This window comes from Podarcis bocagei (genome assembly GCF_964188305.1).
Source record: "Podarcis bocagei genome assembly, chromosome: 3".
Taxonomy (NCBI): domain Eukaryota; kingdom Metazoa; phylum Chordata; class Lepidosauria; order Squamata; family Lacertidae; genus Podarcis; species Podarcis bocagei.
The window spans coordinates 92870207-92895127 of NC_138127.1; the positions used below are offsets into that span (position 1 = coordinate 92870207).

Here is a 24921-nt window from a genome sequence, read left to right on the forward strand (position 1 = left end):
GAAAGATGAGATTTAAATGTAATAAAGAATTAAAGAAATGTGGCAAACATCCGCAGGGAGTGAGTTCTTTTGCTGGGATTTTCAGTCTTTTAGTCCTCCTCTTAGAGATCGTTTATTCTGATGTCATTCTCTGTTGGCAGATTCGCTCTGGTTTGATTCCGTATTAGATTTCAAGTTTATGTTTTATGTTTTATGTGCATTGTATGGTTTTAATTTCTACTTGTAAGCCACTTAGAGATTTATAACTGGTACATACGACAGGTAAATGAACCTCTTAATGTAGGTGTCAGTCCTTATTGATAAATGAGGTCGTCCTGATTTTGTTAACATCCTGTCCCCAAATCTGAAGGTGCAATCCTGTTCGTTGACCACAATGCCAGTGCCTTGGTGACCTCTATAGTCACTGTGTGTATTGGCTGTAGCAAGCAACAAATTCCCAACATAATCCATATGCGCGCGCGCACACACACACACACAGCAACTGCTTCATGTAGTGGCTGTCATGCTACATAGCAAGTCACCATCTGGATTGCACCTGCAGACCCTCTAAGTGTCCTCCTATTTTCCAGGGACAGTCCTGGATTTGCAGAAGCCGTCTCAGCTTCTGATTTGATCAGGAATGTCCCTCTTTTCCTTAGGACATTCCTATTTTCACCAGAGAAATGTTGGAGGGTATGGAGTTATGTGAGCCCTGAGCCAAGGAGATAAGAAACTACAGTGGTGCCTCGCAAGATGAAATTAATCCGTATACAACTTTTAGAAGACATCTGAAGGCAGCTGTGTATAGGGATGTTTTTGTTTTTAATGTTCAATGTTGTATTATGCTTTTATATATGTTGGAAGCTGCCCAGAGTGGCTGGGGCAATGCAGTTAGATGGTTGGGGTTTAAATAATAATTATGGATAATTGTTGATAATGGAATAGGACATGCCTATTTTTATCAGAGAAATGTTGGCGGGTATGTGAAGAGTCTCCAGTATGCCACTGTTGTTCTTGAGTAACTGTGTGGACAGGTGCTGTGGTCTAAACCACTGAGCCTCTTGGGCTTGCCGATTGAATCCCTGCAACAGAGTGAGCTCCTGTTGCTCTGTCCCAGCTCCTGCCAACCTAGCAGTTCGAAAGCACACCAGTGCAAGTAGATAAATAGGTACTGCTGTGGCAGGAAGGTAAACGGCGTTTCCGTGCGCTCTGGTTTCTGTCACGGTGTTCCGTTGCGCCAGAAGCGGCTTAGTCATGCTGGCCACATGACCCGGAAAGCTGTCTGCAGACAAACGCCAGCTCCCTTAGCCTGAAAGCGAGATGAGCGCCGCAACCCCATAGTCGCCTTTGACTGGACTTAACCGTCCAGGGGTCCTTTACCTTTACCTTTTTTACAACTAGCACACTTGTTTAGTGACATGGAGCCTCAGACCCAGGAACTGAATATGGCCCTCCAGTCCTCTGAAACTGACCCTCCTTTGTACCCCAAGAGTTTTTGCCTGACTGGAACATGTCCCTGAACTCTTGCTTGTCATAATGGATGATAGGGAGGGGTATGTGGAAATGAGCCTGCTGTACAAAGATAAAATTTGCATACATTGCTGTGCTCACTTTTGCTTTTGGCACCGCCCACCACTTACCTGTGGCCCTTGGAAGGCTAATCAGAAGGGAACATGGCCCTCATGCTGTAAAAGTTTCCCCACCTCTATGGAGCCAAGAGTTTCAGCTTAATGTCCGTGCGATCTATGCTGACTGTAGAACAAGGCTGTGCAGACATTTTTGAAATACGAATTCGGTTGGTTTTGACCCATTTCCTTCACGGTCACCTCAGACCGATGGAAGTTGTCGCTCCCTAGGAATCCTACAGTAAATAAGGAGTTAAGTGCTGGCAGAAAGATGCTGGAAGGAACATCTTGAATTTGTTTGCCACTAATCTAGAAATGCAGAGATTTCCTTAATTCTCAACAAATTTTGGTCCCCCTCAACAACATATGTGGTAAAATGTTACGGGCATGTGTGGAAAAGGAGTTTTAAAAGGCTTACTTTTTCCATAGTTAAGCCCATTGTTATCCTCCAAATTGTAATCTTATCATGTATACAAGCTGTTCCATATAAATAGACCCATGTATATTTTCAGTAGTTTCAGCTGAAACCCGTTAAGAGCAGATGTGCATATGGTTGCCTGGCAAGGATCCCTCTAAAATGTATTTTTCCGTTAGCAAAGTCCCCCCCCCCCTCGAAACCATCCCCTTCCCTTCTCTGTCCTAGGGAGGGCTGGCGGGGAGGAGAGAAGAAAGGAGGAAAGTGGTTTCGTTCATGATTAGAACAAATCTCAAAATGTTTTTGAAGCTGGCTTGGTTTGTGACGTTTATTTACGGGCCTTTGTAAACTTGATGTGCTGAGCAAAAGGTGCCTAGAAATTTGTTAGCCCAGGGGACATCCTTTTCCAACATCTCCGCTTCATATTGCTATCTCAGACTGGGATTCTCAGGCATGATAGAGGTGTCTAAGGTTATTCACGTTGTGACTAAGGTGGCTAGAGATAAGTTTTCCTTCCCCCATAGCAGTGGAACCTGGGGCCCTCCAATGGAGATGAATGTTGGAAGATTCGAAACAGGCAAAAGAAAGTACTTCTTCTGTTCAGTGCATGATTAAACTGCTGAATTCGCTTTTGCCAGGGCTATGTGCGCATCAGTGGCTCAAAATGCAGCTAGGCCATTCTTTCCCTCAATTCAGATTTAAGTTGGTTTGGGGTAAAGCATGCCAAGCACAGCATTTCATAAGAAACAACAGTATTGATATAGGTTGCATTTAACTCTGTGTGTACACTGCTTCCTAAACCGGTGGTATATGCACACACCCTCTGTGTAAGTGCAGTGAAACCTTGGTTCCTGAACTTAATCCGTTCCAGAAGTCTGTTCGACTCCCAAACATAGGCGCCGACTCCATGGGGCTTGAGGGGGCCCGAGCCCCCTCAAAAATTCGTTTGGGGGGGCTCAGCCCCCCCAATAATCTCGGGCGGCGGTGGGCGCGTCCGCGGCTTTTATAGGGCGCCCGGCGCACACCAGCTCGATAACGGGCACCGGCGCGGCGGGGGGCGCCGGGCCGGGGGAGGGGGCGGCCGGCCTGTCTCCTTGGCAACCCCATTGAGCAGCGCCGGCTCCCCCGGGAGGGCCATCCCCCCGCGCCGCCGATCGCCAACACCGCCGACGCTGTGGCTGCCCGAGCCCGACCCCGACCCGGAGCCCGAGCCCGACCCGGAGCCCGAGCCCGAGCCTGAGCCCGAGCCCAAGCCCGTCAGTCAGGAAGGAAGGAAGGAAGGAAGGAAGGAAGGAAGGAAGGAGAAATGAGGAGGGAGACGAGGGAGGAAAATTGCGCGCAGGGTGAAGAAAGGAGAAGGGCGAACGAGACGAGCTTCCAACCCAAAAAAGGGCTGGAAGACTGGGAGGATGCAGGATCGGGAAAGAAAGCGACGCCTTCCCCGCCCGCGACGTCGCCCGCTTGTCATTGGCAGCGCAGCGGGCGCCCAGAGGGGCTGGGCACCGGCGCAGGGCCGCTCCGCACCCGCGGAGGACAGCTGCGCGGCTAGCAAGGTGTGCCGCGTAGAGCGCGGCCCTTGTGTGGCCCGGTGGCCAGGCAAGCTCGGGCGGGGACCCCCATGCGAATCTAAGACGGGAGAAGAGGGCAGAGCAAAGGGGGTCCCTTCCCCAACCTCCGGCTCTGAGACTTCCCTGCGCCCCAGAAAAGCGAAAGGATTTTCTCTTCTTCTTTTTTTATAAATATTTTATTAAGGTTTCAAATACAAAGTTAGAAACATACACTGAAGAAAAAAGTAAAAGAACAAGAAAAAGAAAAAAAAAGAAAAAGAAGAAAAGAAAACCAACCATTCAACACATTTTTTATATAACTAACTGGACTTCCTCGCATCTCCCTTACCCTGCATTCTTTATAATAAAGATATCAGCAAATTATTACCTTGTTTCGTACCTTATTTTGTACTTTTCAAATACTATACCTCTAAATTTAACATACTTTTCATCAGTTACTTATATCTTAAATTAAACATAGTATTACCTTAGATTTTGACCTTTTCTTACTTAAAATATAATTTCCTGTTTCCCAAATCTAATTGCTGAAGCTATAGTTTCCGAATCGTGTAAATTTTTAACATTCATACAACTTATATTGTTTTTGTAAATAGTCCTTAATTTTTTTCCAGTCCTCTTCCGTTGTTTCTTCTCCCAAATCTCGGATTCTGCCAGTCATTTCAGCCAGTTCCATGTAGTCCATCAATTGCGTCTGCCACTCTTCCAGTGTGGGCAAATCTTGTGTCTTCCAATATTTTGCGATAAGTATTCCTGCTGCTGTAGTTGCATACATAAAGAAAGTTCTATCCTTCTTTAACACTTTCTGGCCAACAATGCCCAAGAGGAAGGCCTCTGGTTTCTTGGGAAAGGTATACTTAAATACCTTTTTTAACTCATTATAGATCATTTCCCAGAAGGTCTTCACTTTTGGACAAGTCCACCAGAGGTGAAAGAATGTCCCTTCAGCCTCCTTACATTTCCAACATTTATTATCAGACAGGTGATATATTTTTGCAAGCTTGACTGGGGTCATGTACCACCTATAAATCATTTTCATAATATTTTCCTTCAAGGCATTACATGCCGTGAATTTCATTCCGGTGGTCCATAACCTTTCCCAGTCCTCAAACATGATGTTATACCCAATATCCTGAGCCCATTTTATCATGGCTGATTTGACTGTCTCATCCTGAGTGATTTTCTCTTCAACCTGCCCTCCATCCTCTTGCAGAAAACTCTTTGCCTGCCCTGCCCGTATCTCGTTTTTGCTTTTTAATTCCACACACGCACCCTTCGGACTTCGTGGCAATCGGGCGCGCGGGTGCGTTTCCTAAGAGAGTGAGGACCCCTGCCTCCTCCCCACCTGCTCCCTCGCCAGCCAGCCAGCCGCGCGCCCTAGCCGGAGAGCCCCGGCCGTCCCCGTCGCGCAATCGGCTGGATCTCCCTTCAGCAGGCCGTGCTCACAACTCGGCCCAGGGACCCCCAGCAGCGGATCTCCGGCTCAGCTGAAGAATCCGGCAACAAGCTCCCTCCTCCCCAATCGCTCCGCCGAAATACGCTCCAAAACCCCCCAGATAGGCCGCCGGCCGCCAAGTCTAGTGGCGCCCTGAGCGAGGGTCTCTCCCCAACACCGCCACCTCGAACTGCGTTCTCCCGGCTACCTGAGCGAACCAGCGGCAGGACCCCGGTATGGGCCCCCCCAATATTTTTTATAAGTCGGCGCCCCTGCTCCCAAAACAGTTCAAAAACCAAGGTGAGGTTTCCAATTGGCTGCAGGAGCTTCCTGCACTCAAGCGGAAGCCGCGCTAGACGTTCAGTTTCCGAAAACTGAAACACTTACTTCCAGATTTTCGGCGTTTGGGAGCTGATTTGTTCGTCACCTAAGCCGTTCAGGAACCAAGGTTTGACTGTATTTGCACTCAGGTGCCGGTAAGATTTGAGGCTGCTCACCAAACTCTCCAGGGATAAAGCTGCCCTTGCGGCAGGCAAAGCTTATCATTGTTTCTGAGCTACAAGCCGAAAATCAACAGATGCAGCCCCCCCCCCCCCGTTGCATCTCCAAGTTGGGAAAAGCTTGCCCATCATCCTGCAGACATAGGTGCTCTAGCAGTGGGGGCTGGAGGAAGGTAGCAATAGGTGCCACGGATGATATCAGCATCGAAAAAGAAATGGTGGAAGTACCCTTTCCTTATGTCCTTGGTCATTTCCCATGCTGCAACAGGAAAAAGCGATAAGCAGACCTTTTGAGGTGAGCTCTCCATCACACCTGTCAGTGTTGTGGATGGGCAGGAAAACAGCTAAGCCCTATTGCGCCAGACAGGTTTGGTGTGCAGGGATCGTCACCGGATCCCCTTAATAACTGCTGTGTGAGCACACCTGTTACTATGCCCGCCCTCACAAATAGAGATAAACATAGGAACCTTCTTTGGGTCAGACCATTTTCCCAGCTGCCTACTCAGACTAGCAGTGGATGACCAGGGTCTCTGGCAGAGAGCCTTTCCTCATCACCTGCTAGCTGGCTGGCTGGCTGGCTGACTTATTTATTTATTTAAAGTATTTTGAAAAAGTAATAATAATAAATAAATAATAATAAAAGTAGAAGAAGAGTTTGGATTTGATATCCCACTTTATCACTACCCGAAGGAGTCTCAAACAGTGGCGTAGTGTGGGTTGTCAGCACCCAGGGCAAGGCAAGTAATTTGCGCCCCCTAACCCGGTAGGGGCAGAGAGCTGCGAGTGCGAGCGCCCGCCCCCAGATGTTGCGCCCGGTGCGGCCGGCAACCCCCACGCTATGCCACTGGTCTTAAAGTGGCTAACATTCTCCTTTCCCTTCCTCCCCCATAACAAACACTCTGTGAGGTGAGTGGGGCTGAGAGACTTCAGAGAAGCGTGACTAGCCCAAGGTCACCCAGCAGCTGCATGTGGAGGAGCGAAGACATGAACCCGGTTCACCAGATTGAGTCTACCGCTCTTAACCACTACACCACACAAAAAGTGTGCACCCCACCCCAGGACCATTCTATTGTAACTATCCAACCTCCCAAAATTTCAACACTTCTTGCGATGGTTTGACCCCTTTCCGTTTTAACAGCACAAATTCCACAAACACCTTCCATATCTCCTCAGAATCATTTCTCCTGCACATTCCCCGTCTTACCTTAATAGCACATATTAATTTATCATTAATAGCCAAATCCCACACCTCGTTATGCCATGCTTCCATTTTATATTCTGCTTGCCCCTCCACTTCCTAGCTATCATAATTCATGCAACTGTCAATAAATTTGTGAGCAAGTCCTTCCTAGCCTGCGAACCTTCCACCCCATCATAAATTGATAATTATGGAATTTCGGTCAGCTTTAACCCAGTGGTTTCTGTTATCTCCTGAAACACTGTTTGCCTAAAAAATTGTACATATTTACACCTCCACCACATGTGAATGTAAGTCCCGTACCCGATTCTTTTAATCTGGAGATACCAAGGTCTGATCCTGCAATCTTCTGCATAAAATGCATGTGCTCAGATTCTGAGCTCTGGCCTCCTCCACTAATCATAATGATTCGTAGTTCTGCCCTCAGGGGCTTCTCGACGGACTCAACCTAAAAATGTAAAATGCAGATGTGAAAAGAGGTGTTTGGAAATCTAAGTATCATACTGTGATTGGTTATGGTTCATTCTTGAGCGTACACCATATAGATGTAATTTATTTAAAATATTTTAGACCCATTTTCATAGCTAAACAGTGTCTAAAGCACTATAACGAGAAAGAAGACAAATTAGTACAAAATTTCAAAATGTGGTTTGTCATGTTTTTGTTATGTATTTTTGTGTTTTTTATATTGTAATTTTATGTTGTGAACTGCCCTGAGATCTACGGATGTACAATTCAAATTGTAATAAATAATAATAATAATAATAATAATAATAATACCTGGGCATTACACTGAGTTTGTTGTTATTTAATGCCTGAACTGGCCCTTAGCCAGCTCTTGAGTTTTGTCTTGTTCGATGCCCTGATTATGAACCCAGAGTTGTGGGTACTTAATCAACGTGGTTCAGATTAATGAAGTTTGAATCTGCAAGCCAATGCTTTGCCCGCCACATTTAATTATTTTTTCCCTTTTCTGGTTTTCAGGTCTTCCTGATGATGCACACAGGTCCCTTTGCCTTGTCTTGCATCATGCAATGTCTCCAAACCACATGCTTTCACCCAGAACAAGCGGTTCTCTCCTCACTGCCTGGGAAACAGCAGCTATTTCAAAAGAGGTACTTCTGCATGGCTAAAAATATCACGAAGTGCAGGAGGGTGCATATTAGTGCAGCAACGTCAAGGGGGGGGGGCACGAAATGGAGTTGCTTTTCCTCGTCTGGAAAAAAACAACAACCCACACACACACACAGATGGCATGTCAATCAACAATGAACCTGGGCTAATTGCTCCCAAGGAAATGGCTGATCTTGTTACTAATGGTACAGTTTCAGCTGTGTGCTAATATAATAGAATGAGGTCACAGCACATTATCAGGGCTACGTCCTTGAACAGTTGGTACCGGGAGACCTTGCATCAACTCACGTAAAAATTTGGGAGCGGGAGCTGTGTTTTTGGAAGTTACAGAACTGTCATTTCATGAGTCAGTTGGCAGTAGTTGCTTTCTTTCTTTTTTAAGAAGCCTCTAGTCATTTAGTCTTCTGTTTTGCTGATTTAAATGGTGCTTATTGGTAAGTGCTTGGCAGTAAGTGAGCGAAGACTATAAGGTGGTGCTTGGCTAAACAGGAGTTTGTACAGCAGAAACGGGGAGTCTGTGGCTCTCTGGTTGTTGCTGGACTACAGCTCCCATCATTCCTGACCATTGGCTGTGCTGTGCTGGAAATGATGGGAGTTGAAGTCCAACATCTGGAGGAGCACAGTCCCCCCCCACCTCCTAGTTGTATACAGTAAGTGGCCAGGATAGTAGTGTCTTGTGGATAGCCAAGAACAGTTTCCACAATTTGTTGCCTCTGCATTTTTCCAAACATTATCTTGTTCATAGGGATGGAATCTCAAGGTTTTGAAAGATTTGTTTTGGCAGCCTATGGACTTCTGAGCCCAGTTTAAGGTGCTGGTGGTTATCTTTTTAAAGTCTTAGATGGCTTGGCACCAAAATACCTGAAGACCTATGCCTTCAGGAAAGGTCTTGTTCCAAGTACCCTCTCTAGTAGAGGTATACTGTGCCTTCTGCAAAAGAGAGATCCTTTTCTGTGTTGGCCCCCTGACTTTGTAACACCCTCTATAAGGGATGCACACCTGGTTGTCAACATTACAGGGTTTTTTTCAGCACTGGGTGAAGAACTTCCTGCTTTTAGCTTTTTTGGGTTCATATTTTCGGTTGTATTTCATTACGTTCATTCGTTGGTTTTTACATTGTATTTCTGTGTTGTGCTAATTTTATCTGCACGCTTGTACACTGCTAAGAAATGTGGCACAAATAAGTAAACAAGCGAGCAAACAAAGGTGATAGGCCCAAGAATATGTGACTTGTTTTACCCTCAGTGCCTTTTAATTGCCTTATGGAACATCATGGGTGTAGCCAGCATTTATGGGGAGCAGGCTTCATGGGGGGGGGGGCAGAACCTCAGTTAGTTAAGTGTTTTTATTGATTTACTTGATTGGGGGGGCAGCTCCCTCCTGCTCCCCCCTTGGCTTTGGGAATACAGTCGTAACTTGGTTTTTGAACGCCTTGTGACTCAAACGTTTTGGCTCCCGAACGCCGCAAACCACAAAAGTAAGTGTGCAAACTTTTTTGGAAGCCGAACATCTGATGTGGCTTTTGTGGCTTCCAATTGCGTGCAGGAAGCCGTGCCTTGGTTTTCGAACATTTTCAGAAGTTGAACGGACTTCTGGAACGGATTCCATTCGAGAAACAAGGTACAACTGTACTCTTCCCTGCTCCTTTTGAGGCATTTATATGAGAACAGTGAGCACAGTACAGCGGTCATGGTGTGGAGGTTGAGACCACCAGTGGCCTCATGAAACAGAGAAAGCAGGTAGTGCATGCAGAGCTGATTCACAGTTTTCTCACCAGCAGGATTTTGCTGACTCAATCAAGAGCCCCCCCCCCTTTTCCCCAGTTGCTGGAACTGGAGAACGTAAAGCCCAGTTGTCTGCATGTACGACATGAGCTCATGTGTGTCACTTCTCTGCTTTTTCTAAGATCCATTGACATGAAAGAAATTAATGTACCCTTTCATGTTTAGAAGAGAAGCTCTGTGCATTCTAATAGGCACTTGCTTATTTTAAGATTGCAGCTTCCTGGCCAAAGGCAAATGCGTGCTACACATGCTTAAAAGTGCTTGGTTCCATTTGGCAAAGTGGCACTTTGTATATGCTCAGATACATCTAGTTTGAGGTGTCAGAATTTTTGCTATCTGGAGGTTGGAACCCTATCTTCCCTCTGAGAGAGCAGGAACATTGGCGTCCCCCTCTGCCTATGTTAGATCTCAAAGCCAGAATGATGGTGGATATTCCATTTCCCCCTTTCCTGGGGAGAAGGATATCTAGAGACTCAAAAGGATTCCTTAAGAATGGCAATTCTAACAAGCCACACTAAAAGTGTTTTACAAAGGCACCGCCCAAATTTTCCAAAATAGGGTCAAGAATTTACCAGGGACAGGAACCAGACTGTTGGAAATCTCTCCCATAAATGGAGACCGCTGGAGTCTGGGAGTTGCCCAGAGACCAAATACACCTGTAGCATTGGTCCTTCGACGAATGGTCTAGGGTGTGATTTGTTCCATTAAATGGCATTTCTTTGTAGAGCAGATTGATATCAGGAATATAGGATCAGACTCTAGAAGAGATGAATCACTCAGCTCTTCTTTATGATAACATCCTTTCCTTCCCCCTCACCACACACCCAGCCTGCAGTCTTCTCAGATCTTGAAGAGTAAAGGGATTTTTTTGCGAAGCTGATACGGAAAGAGCATGTGAAGAAGAAAAATGTTTTGTTTATTCTTTTAAAAAAGAGAGAGAGAAACCTCAATCTGGTGTGTGTTGTTTCTGACATTCCAAGGTCCCCTGTATTTTTAAAAGGTGGTGGTTTGGGGTTTTACAAACGTTGTCCTCATATGAGTTTATTCATATGATAAATAAGATGTTCATACGAACAATAAATAAGATGTTCATACAAACAGTGATATTCTTTCCTAGCACAACAGGAGAACAGAGAATTGCCAGGCCAGAGGCTAACAGTGGAATGACTTTCCCTGTATGGAACATCCATACAGATGCATATCCCTGCTCAGTTTTCCCACTCCCTGGGTATACTTTGGTCCAGATATCTATTGCTCTGCTTAACCTGCTTTGACACTCGTTACAAAAATTAATGACGTACAGTGGTACCTTGGGTTACATACGCTTCAGGTTACATACGCTTCAGGTTACAGACTCCGCTAACCCAGAAATATTACCTTGGGTTAAGAACTTTGCTTCAGGGTGAGAACAGAAATCGTGCTCTGGTGGCGTGGCAGCACCGGGAGGCCCCATTAGCTAAAGTGGTGCTTCAGGTTAAGAACAGTTTCAGGTTAAGAACGGACCTCTGGAACAAATTAAGTACTTAATCTGAGGTACCACTGTACAAGCATCCGCCGCTTACGCATGATTGATTCACCTGCGCTCACGTATATGCGCGGTGCCAGGAAATCAATCAATTCAAACCTGGAAATGGCAAGAGAGAGCTGGAAAGTCCTCATGGCTTGTGAGGAGACCCTCTCCAGAGCCTGAAGAAGTCAGTGAGCCAAAGTCTAGAAACAAATGTTTAAAAGGCTTTGTAAAAAAAAACCACAAAAAAACTTATGGGCTCCAAAATGGCGCACAGGAACTCTCGCTGCTGCTGCTGCGGTACCCTGCTCAATAACTTTTGGGAGAGTTGCATCAGGCAACTCACCACCTTTTAAAATGCAAAACAGTTGGGGAAACTTGGGTTTAACGAAGCACAGAGTGGTCGAGATGCCTGTGACAGAGGGACCATATGGCCAATCCCAACCTACCATAGTTGCTTTGACAGAGTGAAAATGGGCTTCATGATGGGCTTTGCTGTTGGTATGGCAGCAGGTGCACTGTTCGACACATTTTCTTGTCTCAGGTTTGGCATGAGAGGGCGATGACTGTTGGGTGGTGTTGGCAAAACCATGTTGCAGAGTGGTGGAACTTTTGGGACATTTGTGGCATTTGGCATGGGAATCCGCTGTTAATGTTACTTTTCTATCACGAAGACCAGTGCCCCTGCAAGTTGGAAGTTCTGCTATGTAGTAGAATAAAAATTTCTGCACCAAGATTGAATAATCCATCAAAATAAGTTTCGGCCTTTATTGCTGTAGCAAGAGTTTGTAAATCTTTTTCTCCATAACAAAAGTGGCAAAGGCAGTGGAGATTTAGAAGCAATGGAATCTCTGTATACAATGGATCTCCATGGATGTGACCTCAAATAATGATCAATTATAGGAATCATTAAAAAAATGCAAAACAGTTTGAGGCTCAGGTATCTGAAGGACCTCTTTTTCCTGCACGAATCTGCACATGAATTAAGATCGTCACCAGAGGCCTTTTTTCTGCTTGTGCAAACAAAGACCCACCACCACCATCTTGGGAAGTGAGATAGACAGGGCCTTGTAGATTGTGGCTCCCTGACTTTTGAATGCTCTGCCCAGGTGAGGCCTGTCTGGGGCCAATTCTGATGTCATTTCCCTACCAGGCAATGACTTCCCTTCCCTTTCAGATCTTTTAGTCTCTTGCTTTATTTTTATGCTGAGAGACTTTGGGCTGTTCTGCTGGTTTCAATAATCTTTATTGGTTTTCATCATTTGCTGCTGCTCCCCACCCCCATCCTGTTCTCCTTAAACGCTGCTTTTAAGAAGAAAATCCTTGGCATGAGGTGCCAGACCATGGCAGCAAACAGCAAATACTCCTGTTGTCTGCTCATGCCATATCCTCCCTTAGAAGCAATTTATATATTGAGGGAAATAGGATGCAATGCAGACTGTGTGGACTGTACGAGTTCAAATTGTGGGGCACGGGGGGGGTGGGGTGGCGGTCACACATGTGCCTGTTATCCCAGAGGAGAAGCATCCTCAGCTTGAAAAGCTAACACATCGCATAGGGAAGTCCTAGCCTAGACTTCCTAGCCTAGACCTTTTGCTTGGACTACTGCAATGTGCTCTATGTGGGGCTACCTTTGAAGGTGACCCGGAAACTACAACTAATCCAGAATGCGGCAGCTAGACTGGTGACTAGGAGTGGCCGCCAAGACCACATAACACCGGTCTTGAAAGACCTACATTGGCTCCCAGTATGTTTCCGAGCACAATTCAAAGTGTTGGTGCAGACCTTTAAAGCCCTAAACGGCCTCGGTCCAGTATACCTGAAGGAGCGTCTCCTCCCCCATCGTTCTGCCCGGACACTGAGGTCCAGTGCCGAGGTCCTTCTGGCGGTTCTCTCACTGCGAGAAGCGAGGTTATAGGGAACCAGGCAGAGGGCCTTCTCGGTAGTGGCACCTGCCCTATGGAACGCCCTCCCACAAGATGTCAAAGAGAAAAACAACTACCAGACTTTTAGATGACATCTGAAGGCAGCCCTGTTTAGGGAAGCTTTTAATGTTTAATAGACTATTGTATTTTAATATTCTGTTGGAAGCCGCCCAGAGTGGCTGGGGAAACCCAGCTAGATGGGCGGGGTATAAATAATAATAATAATAATAATAATAATAATAATAATAATAATAATAATAATAATAATAATAATAATAATAATATATTATTATTATTATTATTATTATTATTATTATTATTATTATTATTATTATTTTGTTCCAAGTTCTCCTCCTCTGTTTTGAGGTCCTACCTAATACACACACTCACGCTTTAACAACTGTGTGGGCTGCACAGCTTCCTTCCTCTGCAGCTGAGCCTTCTTCACCGTCACCTACTGTGTGGAGGCGAGCTACCAGACAGGGTGTGTTTCCTTTCAGGAGTTTTTTTGGCACTGGTTCCAGTTCAGCTTTGCTAACAGAAGCTCAGGCACAGCTAATGGGACACCTGTTAGAAGCTGCTAGGAATATAGATGCACAATTACAGCCACACCTTCACAAGCCAAGCTAGACACTTTGGGCATTTTTTATTTTTTTATAATGCTTTTATTTCATTTCTCCAGCCGGCAGGAACCGTTATCCTTTCGGGAAGAAAGAACCCACCCACCCCCCGACAGCAGTGAATCTATTAATAACAGGAATACAGGGAGCAGCAGCATGCGATACTGAAATGGCATGCTCAAAGAGCTTCAATGTCATGTAGATCAATCCAGTGCATTTCTAGAAAGACCTAAGTCTCAGTTCATTCAGTCAGGCTCATCCAGACTCAGTATGTTTTCCGAGCAAAATTCAAAGTGTTGGTGCCGACCTTTAAAGCCCTAAATGGCCTTGGTCCAGTATACCTGAAGGAGCTTCTCCACCCCCATTGTTCAGCCCGGACACTGAGGTCCAGCTCCGAGGGCCTTCAGGTGGTTCCCTCACTGCGAGAAGCGAGGTTACAGGGAACCAGGCAGATCTCTTGAGCATTTTTTTAAATCCACCAGGTGTTTTTTAGTTCTCTGGTTCTTCTTTGAACCTCAGCCTTAGCTTGGCATTGTTGTTTTTTTTTATTATTATTATTAGTGGCACAGTTTCTATCTCTTTGCCAGATCTGAAAGGCCTTCCTTTTCTTGTCAATAATGCATTCAATCTCACTATCATTCTCATCAAACCAGCCCTGGTGTTTCTTGGTTTGTTATTCAATAGTTTTTTTCACAGGGTGCCATAATGGATGTTTTTAGCTTGGTTCAGTGTTCCTCAATGTTATTAGGGAACTCTGAAAGCAGATGGTCCTTAAGAGTTGTTTGGAAGCAATCCTGCTTAATAGACTCTTGAAGGGCTTGAGTGTTCATTTTGTGCCTTGGTTTCCTTCCTTGAAGCCAATGTTGAGGTATAATCTTGACAGCCATCATGGAACATATTAATCGGTGGTCTGTCCAGCAGTCGTTGGCATTCGTCATAGCTCTGGTAAAGAGGCGATTTTCAGCTCAGACAAATACATAGTCTAAGGGTGCCTCCACAATGTTTTAAATTTATTTTTTTGTCGAAAGACAGTGTTGGTAATAACAAGGTTGTGTGCTGCACATATAGTCAAAAGAAAGATTCCATTCTGGTTGCTGTTGCCAATTCCTTCTTTCCTAATTGTCCTAGGCCACAGATTGAAATTTTGCCCAACTCTTCCGTTAAAATCACCCAGGTGGATAATTTTATTTTCCATAGGCATCTCTTGATAGGTTGGCATCCAGTAAGATGGGTGGCATCATCATCATCATCATCATCATTATTATTATTATTATTATTATTATTATTATTATTATTATTATGCCAAGCTTTCCAGGCACAGGTCTGTACTTTCCATGTCTTTCCCTAAGCAGCTTTCTTTCTTTCTTTCTGTGGTAAACAGCGGGTTTTCCCTGGGGAAATGGTGGGACAAAAACGGCTCCTTGGACACAGGCCTTCAAATGTGCCTGTTAAGTGTGGTGCGAAAGGAAGTCTGGGTGAGCCCTTACTCTCAGTGAAGGGAAGAAAGGATTACAGCACAATCCCAAACCCGTTTACTTGAAGGAAGGCCCACTGATTTCACTGGGAGAACGGGTGTGTACACACACAGCAGGAAAGTGTGTTTTCTGCCTTCCAGAGATGCAATTTTTTTGAAAGAAGAGAAGCAATAAAGATGCAATTTAAAATCAGCATGTAGATTTAATGCGGACATGCTGTGAACCACCTGAATGAAGCTTGAGGACCACTGGTGGTCCACAGACCACCATATTTTTTTTGGGGGGGGAACCCTGTAGTAGATGATGTGCCTCAAAGCTAGCAAATTTGCCATAGGGAAGCTAAGCTGTGTGGTGAACATAGTGTCTAGTTCAGCACTGAGATTCTAAGTGGCAGACCTGAGGCATTATACATGAAATGTATAAGCTGAAGCACTTAGCTTCCCATTGGCTGCTTTGCAGGTGCACAACTATTTTATTTATTTATTTCATTTATATTCCGCCCTCCCACCCAATTTTAAGGAAGTATTGAAATTGAGAGGATCAGTGAAAACACACACTGGCAGATTGTATGACTCAGGACGGTCCAAAACCTGTGGATGCAGGATGCACTTGTAAAATGGAGCATCATTACTGTACTGGAACTGCAAGAGCGGAAAATGATGCTCACTCGCATAAAACTGGATGTGAGCAATGCCATGGATGTGAACAAACCAGGCAGAAGTACGCTAGCTCGCGGTGCGGACTTGGCGCGAGTGAAGAGCCTTTTGGCCCAAGCATCTGTATTCCACCACCAGAGTGGTTCCTTGGTGCGCCACTGACAGGTTGGGTAGTGCAGCCCTTTCCTGATTTATGACCAGGAACTGGGCAGATTCAGACCTCAAAGTGCAAAAGTGCTTTGAATCCATCTTTGCAGGCACACACCCAGTGGTGAGTTATTGCCAAGCATATCACAGCTGCATCTCTACATCTGGAGTAGTGCAACTCTGGCTGCTCACACACTCGTGTGTGTGTGTGTGTGTGTGTGTGTGTGTATCTTACATATGTATGTGTGCATTACGCATACACATTGACAAAATAATTACTCCCAACTCTTCACTCAGCACTTCATTACTCATCTAGTAAAACAGCTTCCCAGTGTCGTGTTGCCACAGTCCCGGGCAGTTATAGTACGGGTTGCAGCGCCTGCCAAATTGTGTATCAGCCAGAATTTCCTTGACAGTTCATTAAGAGTAATTCTTGTTTTCTGGAGCCACAACTCAGGTTTATGTGTCTCCTTTTGGACCAAAATAAAATAAAACTCGACTGCCTGTAACCACACTTAACAGTTTGTTTTGTGTCAATAATGTAACTGTAGATCTCTAAAAATATAAATTGTGAACCATCCGCCAACAAGGAAGAGAGAGGAGAGGAATGTGTTTTTGCTTCTTAGGACCTGACATCCGCAGAGCCACACGAGTCCTTTGTTAACATTTATGTGTAGTCAGCAGTGCGCTGTTTGGGGTTTTCTTATGTAATGTCTCCTCCTCCTGTGTGAACTTCTGTTGTAACTGCTACCCCAAATTTACAAGAAGGCAGCATGGGGCATGGAAGGAAGAACCACTTTCTGGATATCCTGATATTCCAGAATTGCAAGGGTTTGGACTGAAATTGCACTTTTGGGTTTAAGTGGAATGCAGGATTGCATTGTTAATTGAGTGTTTTAACTCTTATGGCATCACAATGCTAATGGACAGCAAAAGAAGTATACATTTTGCAAAATAAAATCTCCACGGATTCTGCAAAAGCTGACAGGTATATCACAGCATCAAAGAAAAAAGAATCACACGTGTTCCATTATTATCCATAAGCTGGTTCCTGGATTCAGTCTCTTTATCATACGCTTCTAGGACTAGAAAATGGTATGGAGGCTGAACTATGCAAATAAGAGGTGGGCAATGCAAACTTCAGGTTCTATGGGGCAATAATTGCTCTATAAAGTATGTGGTGGCATCTCGTGAAGGCTTGAGGCATGAGTGTTTCTAAGCATTACTCATCGTAGGTGGATTGAAATTAATGGACCTAAATTAGTCCTGTTCATTCATTTCAGTGGGTCTACTTTCAGCAGGATTAGCACTGATAGTACTACCTGTAGTCTTTTCCTTAACCCTTCTGAAAGACATTATCTTACACCACGATCTTTTGATCTGCACCATGGTAGAAGCTTGATGAGTCTTTCTATTTGTTGTACTGTTGACTAGAGGTTATGGACAATCCAACAGTACACAATTATGAGAGATAAAAAACACAGCTGTAATGGTAACAACCTCCCACTGACCCCACTTAGAAAGAAGCAGATTGCTCCCAACACATTTCAAAACATGTTTGTCAAGGGATCATTCTTATATGTACTCCCTTGTAAAGCACTGCTCCAAATAACTTTACTGCCGCAGCCGAGTAAGCTGCACCTGCAACATGTCTTTGCGAAGGAGTAAATGCAAGAATTCTCCCTTGTTAAAGGTATTTTAAAACTTGTCGGGCATCTGGTTGGTTGTAGTGAGAGTAGGAGGCTGTGCTAGACAGGATCAAGCAGGGCTCTTCGACGTGTGTTTTTTTACGTACCAGTCTGTGCAGCTGTTTCTTTGTGGGGTGGCGAATCCAATTAATCCTGCAGGCTGTCTTCAAAATTTTGGGTGAATGCATGGACTGAGGGGGCAGGGCCAGCAGGAGGCACAATGATATTGTGCCCACAGGTGTGCGAACTGACCAGGGCTTTGTTCTTGGGGGGAAGGGGCTGCAGATGGAAACAAGTGGTTGGGCGAAGGGTCGTGGTGCTGCTTCTCCCGTGCAAATGCATTGCAACCTCAGAAGCAAACACAGGGTTTGGAATCATCTCTTTGTGCTGAGGTCCTAGCTGCATCCTTTGCTTTAGGAAGGATGGCGAGGTGTAGTTTGTGAATCCCCCCACCTCCACGCCTTCGAAACCCGCTCTGTATTTTCTGGCTAGCAACCCCACACTGACATCAAAGACATCCAAAACAAGAAATCATCTCTTCCTGGGTGGGAGGAGAGGATTTGACTGAGAGCTTTTGAAGTGGGTAGCAGCGTGTGAGTAGGGGGGAGTCCCTGTCTATTAATGTGCTTTCATTGTGCAACAGCATAGCCTTCCAATATTCTGTCTCGAGAGTTTGGAGGCAAGCTGGGTATATTAGTGAATAGCTGACCCTGTTGCAGCTGATCAAAGAATTCCTGCAGAGTCGTTTGCGTGGAAGCATTTTTAGTGATGCTATCTGCCGGTGCCATAGAAGGGCTTGCACAAGTCTCTCCCTCCAACCGTAAGGCACAGGGCAGCAGGTTCTGGCAAGGCACAGTAGCCATTAATTCACCGAGCTCTTCTCATTTATTCTGCCGAAATCTCTGATGCTACACCACCGCTTAGATATCATTTTTGCAGCTTTCCCACGTGTTTTAAGAAGGGAAGGGCAGCTTTTTATTAGCTGCCATAACTTTTGTCCCAGTGAAAAGGATTTGTGGATACCTCAGATTGCCTATGAAATGTTTTCAATGGGTGGATTGGAAAGATGAAGACTTAGATGGATTGCATCAGATGAACAAGCGTGTTGATATCCGAAACAAGCCCCGCCAGGTGGCCTGTTTTCCCAGAGTCCTTACCCGGGATGCTTCCAGACCGATGCTGTTTCCCAGTGGGAATCAGTCAGGTTGCACAATTAAAGTTGAGCTGGTGCACAAGACACTCACTTCTTCCACAAATGCATTGGAAAGTATGGAACAGTTGCTTGATGTAGTGGTGTACAATGGCCCAGCAAGCAAATCAGAATCAAGACGCAATAAGCACCCAGCACCATCTAGCCTCTTCACAAACTTTGTGCGAACAAATCAGGTTGGATGCACAATAAAACAGGCCATCAGAGATTAATTTCACAAAGATAAGATTAATGAAAAGAAAGAAGGAATTTTGAATACGCTAGATAATAAATATAAACGCAATAGTAATATTAGAAAGTAGAATTAAAGATGCCATGCATGGGGGGGGGGTCACAAGGGAATATGGGGAAAGGGAAAGGTGTATAAATACTTGACTAATGTGAGCATATAATTTGTAATGTTAAAGTTGAAGAATACATGATGTGTTTTATTTATACAGTGGTACCTCGAGTTACAGATGCTTCAGGTTACAGACTCCGCTAACCGAGAAATAGTACCTCAGGTTAAGAATTTTACCTCAGGATGAGAACAGAAATCTCATGGCCGCGACAGGAGGCCCCATTAGCTAAAGTGGTACCTCAGGTTAAGAACAGTTTCAGGTTAAGAACGGACCTCCGGAACGAATTAAGTTCTTAACCCGAGGTACCACTTTGAAACCTACAGTATTTGAATATGTAATGTATATGTATGTAAATAAATAAAGATAGATAGATAGATAGATACTGCATCCAGCCAATTAAAAAAACCAAAAACAAGCCATCTGGAAGCAACCCCACTCATAGAATCATAGAGTTGGAAGAGACCACAAGGGCCATCGAGTCCAACCCCCTGCCAAGCAGGAAACACCATCAGAGCACTCCTGACATATGGTTGTCAAGCCTCTGCTTAAAGACCTCCAAAGTAGGAGACTCCACCACACTCCTTGGCAGCAAATTCCACTGTCAAACAGCTCTTACTGTCAGGAAGTTCTTCCTCATGTTTAGGTGGAATCTTCTTTCTTGTAGTTTGGATCCATTGCTCCGTGTCCGCTTCTCTGGAGCAGCAGAAAACAACCTTTCTCCCTCCTCTATGTGACATCCTTTTATATATTTGAACATGGCTATCATATCACCCCTTAACCTCCTCTTCTCCAGGCTAAACATGCCCAGCTCCCTTAGCCGTTCCTCATAAGGCATCGTTTCCAGGCCTTTGACCATTTTGGTTGCCCTCCTCTGGACACGTTCCAGTTTGTCAGTGTCCTTCTTGAATTGTGGTGCCCAGAACTGGACACAGTACTCCAGGTGAGGTCTGACCAGAGCAGAATACAGTGGCACTATTACTCCTTTGTCTTGTAACCACTAATTGTTAGTCACTCAGTAGATGAGTTGGAGAGGGAGACAGATCTTCTACTTCATGATAGCTTCACATGATAACTGAAATAAAACAATTGATTTTTACACTACTTCAACTTCTGACCTTCCTCAGAATACAGCATGAATTCTGCACAGTCAGCTTGATGGGTTCTCCACAGGACTTGGGATTTGCCCAACCAAAGGCATTGTCAATTAGTAGCTGGTCCTGGGACATGAGTGAAGATACCACAGGCCAAAAGATTTGTAGAAAACTAGGAAGGAGGTCAGCCCTACAATGGATAATTTTCTGCTTGAAGTAGTAGAGTTTGGCAACCATGCCTATTTTATTAAACTTTCCTCCCGCCTCTGAACAAGAGACCGCTCATTACTGATCTTACACAATGGTTTACTGTGCAGGTAGAACCATACAAACGTTGGGTGAAGAGTTTTCTTACGAAAGCACTGTCATGCACAGCTAAATTGGGAGCTGTTGTGATGTTGAAAAATCTGCAACTCATCTGGATGCCAAAAGAGCGGTTTTTAAATACAGTATCTTTGAAAGCTTTGAAAATCTGGGCTGTGACCCAGTCCACAGTGCTGTTTGCTTAAATCCCTTTGAAACCAACGGGGCTTAAACACAATTAACTGTGGCCTGGATTGCCGCCTGGGCCCATAAGACCAAAGGGAAAGAATTATTGGTCATGGAAGTAAGAGATGATCCAAAGGATCTTTGGACTTGTTTCCCCCCCCCCCATGCAAGGTGTACAGTTCATTTCTGTGGTGTCCATGAAAGCCAGCCTCAGATGGCAGACCAGCTGTGCCTCTTTGTAGGAAAGTGGGGATTGTACTGATCCGTTGATGGCTTACTTTACATTTGGATTGTTGAAATGCACCCCAGAAATCGCAGCTTGTGTAGAACGCTGCAGCCCAACTTATTAATAGATGTTATAAAAAAAGGTAAAGGGACCCCTGACCATTAGGTCCAGTCGTGGCCGACTCTGGGGTTGAGGCGCTCATCTCGCTTTACTGGCCGAGGGAGTACAGCTTCCGGGTCATGTGGCCAGCATGACTAAGCCACTAAGCAGCACACGGAAACGCCGTTTACCTTCCCGCCGGAGCGGTACCTATTTATCTACTTGCACTTTGACTTGCTTTTGAACTGCTAGGTTAGCAGGAGCAGGGACCGAGCAACGGGAGCTCACCCCATCGCGGGGATTCGAACCACCAACCTTCTGATCGGCAAGTCCTAGGCTCTGTGGTTTAACCCAATAGATGTTATAGCTGCAAGTAATTCATTACACCTGTGCTGGAATAGTAGCCCCGGTTGAACAGAGGCTACATATTATAGGTAAGAAGAGGGTAACAGCCTAAGAAACAGCAAAAGGCGCTACAGTGGTGCCCCGCAAGACGAATGCCTCGCAAGACGAAAAACTCGCTAGACGAAAGGGTTTTCTGTTTTGGCGTTGCTTCGCTAGACGAATTTCCCTATGGGCTTGCTTCGCAAGACGAAAACGTCTTGCGCTTTTTAAAAAAAAGCCGCTTGAAGAGGCGCAGTTGCGACGGACCGTGCTTCGCAACACGAAAAACATCGCAAGACGAAAAGACTTGCGGAACGAATTCTTTTCGTCTTGCGAGGCACCACTGTATAGCAAAGGGCCCCTATAGAAGTCCATTTTATTGTGCATTCATGATGATTTGTGGTCATGATTTTATCCAAGCAGTTATACACGATCCACCTTTCAATACTTTTTGCAAGTGCAAATGGTTTGGGGCAGATATGCCACTTCTTTGCAATCAGTGCGTGTCCTCTAGCTTCCTGCTGCGATCCTCTTTATATCACAACATGTTCCAGGTGGGTAAGTGAATGTTGACTTGCTTTTGTTGCACTATAGTGCAATAATGCCCCTCAGAACAGCAATAAATGCGGCTGCTTTGGGGAAACACTGATGGAAAACAGATAAAGCAGAAAAATGTGAGGACAGTGCTGTATAAATCTACCACTAGTGCACTATTATTGCGTAAATTATATGTTGCTAAATGCACCCGTAGCTCCTTCGCCCCAACAAAAGTTTGGAGGGGCCGACAGACATATTCTCAGAGAAAGATGTTGGGTGTTAGGAAAGTTTTTGAACATGTTAGTCAAGTGCTTGGTTCATTCCTTTCCTTCAAATAGACTTCTTTAGAATTTTAAATGCATCAATGGACTCTTATTTGTTATATATTTATTTGTATTTATGTATTGCTTTTTATTATATTTATTTAATTTTTGCACTTATTTACCGCCTTTCCGCCAAGGCACCTGAGGTGAACCTCAGAAAGTGGTTTATATAAAAATATTACAATAAGTTTCAGTTAAAACTGCCCCAACGCCAAACTTTTTGAAACTGAAAGGGGAGGGGACATAAAAGGGGGAAGAAAAAAAAGAAGAATTATTAGAGAAAGACAGAGGCACAAATGAAGATAACAGAGAAAGAAGGAAGGAAATTTGGGGAAATGGATAAGACAGAGAGGGAACAATAAAAGCTGAGGTGCCTTGAAAAGAATGGGAGGTTAAAGGGATGTTCGCCCCCCCCCCCATTATTCCTAGGAAGGGATCATGAAACTTTCTTCTCCCACAAAGCATAACTATGAAGCTGAGCCCCCACCACCACTTGCCTTGAAACAAATGAAATATTAACATGCTCAGCAAAATGTAAGAGGAAGCTCATCCCTGTAATCTTCTTTTTGTTTTGCACTGTTATGTAGTGATTGTCTACTTGCATATACGGTTTAAGTGGAGTTCAATATGGGTCAATAAGTGTCTTTGACTAGTCAAGTAATTACGTCTCATAATATGCTGTTTGGATAAGATTTTCTAGATTTTACTACCTACCTCCTTATTAAATCCCATAGGTCCGACTGCACACACACACACACAACTTTTTTCACTCTGTGCGCTTCTTATGCAGATGTTTTTGATGCACAAAACGGATCTAGCAGCATAAACCCTTATGTGGCCGTTGAGAGGGGCAGAGACCACCTCACCAGGAGCTATCGAATGAGTGGGGAACCTCTGGCCTACAGAGGCTGAATGTGGCCCTCAGTGCTTGTTTATCTGGCCCTCAGTAATCTCCCTAGGCCATGCCCCGTGCCAGCCCCCCCTCAAGTGCTTTTCTCTGTCTGGGATGTGTCTTCAAGTTATAATACAGTCATACCTCGGAAGTCGAACGGAATCTGTTCCAGATGTCCGCCCGACTTCCAAAACGTTCGGAAAAGAAAACGCGGCTTCCAATTGGCTGCAGGAAGCTCCTGCAGCCAATCAGAAGCCACACCAGATGTTCGGCTTCCGAAAATTGCTCGCAAACCGGAACACTCACTTCCAGGTTTTGATGGTTCGGGAGCTGATTTGTTCAGGAGCCAAGGCATTTGAGATTGAAGGTACGACTGTAGTAGCTCCTTCTTGCCCGGATGGAGGTGTGTGTGTGTGTACACAAATCCTCTGATTTTGGTGTGGTTAAGAAGATGTAGCCTATTATATGAAGGAAAGAGTCACATCCATTGCTTTGCCCAGTTTTCCCTCTGACCCCACCCACCACTGGAATATGTTTCCCAGAAGGAAACATAGAAGATGGCTATCGTGTCTCCTCTCAGTCTCCTCATTCCCATTCCAAATGTGGTCAGCCCAAGGCAGAATAGAGCGGTACTATTACTTCCCTTGATCTGGACACTGTACTTCTGTTGATGCAGCCTAGAATAGCTTTAGCCTTTTTTTGCTGCTGCATCACATTGTTGCCTCATGTTAAGCTTGCGGTCCACAAAGACCCCTAAGGTGCTTCTTCAATTGTGGCACCCGGAACGGGACACAATATTTCAGGTGTGGCCTGACCCAAGCAGAAAAAGTGTGGGACTATTACTCCATCGATCAGGACACTATGCATCTGCTGATGCAGCCTGGAATAGAATTAGCTTTTTTTTTTTTTAGAGTAGGAAGAGTGTGGGAACAGGGTGAAAAGGGAGAATGGTTACATTTTGCAAAATAGTGTATTGCCAATCCTTTGCTGAACTTGCTGGCTGCCAAATCATAAGAAACAGGGGAGGCAGCCCTGCCAGCAGCAGTCCAAGGGAGCTGGGTGTGGTTTTGGCAGCTGTAGATGTTCTGCTTTCAACAGCAAAACAGATCAGCGACTGAGTGCTTGACTTCTAAACAAGCACTTCGAATGTTTGTGCTCTTTGGTTGATTTTGTATTCAAATTGCCCCGCTTTAAAGCCTTTCCACCAGCTCCTCCGGGAACCAACTTATCTTTTTCCCTGTCGCGAATTTCATAGTCATGCCGCTGATGAGTCCTTATTTCAGATAATATAATGCACTCGTTGCTATCTGAGGATTTATACTGAGCCTCAGCCAATTGCTCCAGCTCCTGCTGTTGTTTGCTTATTAATTGTACAGGGCTTTCAAGACAGCGAGTATTATTTTTGAAAGTTGCACGGCATTATTTTTTCATTCCTCCCAGCGTTGTTTTGTAGCTCGTTTTCTTCTACTAGGTTGCTCTCCCCAGAGAAGCGAGATCAGAAAAAGCTGCTGGTAACAGAGAGCTGCAAAAAAAATGAAACGCTTTCTCTGCAGTAGTAACTAGTTGCTGCTCTCTGTCATCTGAAAACTGACTGGCTGCATTTCCCAAATCAAATGCAGAAATGTAGGAGTTTTCTGGCTTGTAAGGCGGCATCTCTACAGAAGGAGGCTGTCCTC

General features: G+C 44.9%; 1 protein-coding gene and 1 pseudogene across 11 annotated transcripts in view; both read left to right on the forward strand.

Moving 5' to 3' along the window:
* The window catches only part of LOC308584140 (uncharacterized protein), a 301938-nt gene that overhangs the window by 157958 nt on the left and 119059 nt on the right, over positions 1–24921 (forward strand). For 8 of the 10 annotated variants that reach the window (XR_014006537.1, XR_014006538.1, XR_014006539.1 and 5 more), the window contains one exon: positions 7702–7832. The exons of 1 other annotated variant lie outside the window; for it this stretch is intronic. Coding sequence is in view for 1 of the 9 variants with exons in the window: in XM_081188885.1 (XP_081045011.1) it covers positions 7702–7832; positions 13750–13809 (191 nt within the window). In the remaining 8 variants the exon portion in view is untranslated. Of the gene's footprint in view, positions 1–7701; positions 7833–13749; positions 14635–24921 lie in introns of those variants that run through there. One more of the 10 variants, XM_081188885.1, reaches the window with a different exon arrangement.
* LOC308583203 (reactive oxygen species modulator 1 pseudogene) lies at positions 11520–11935 on the forward strand (annotated as a pseudogene). Its single transcript has one exon. The product of its transcript is annotated as a reactive oxygen species modulator 1 pseudogene (transcript).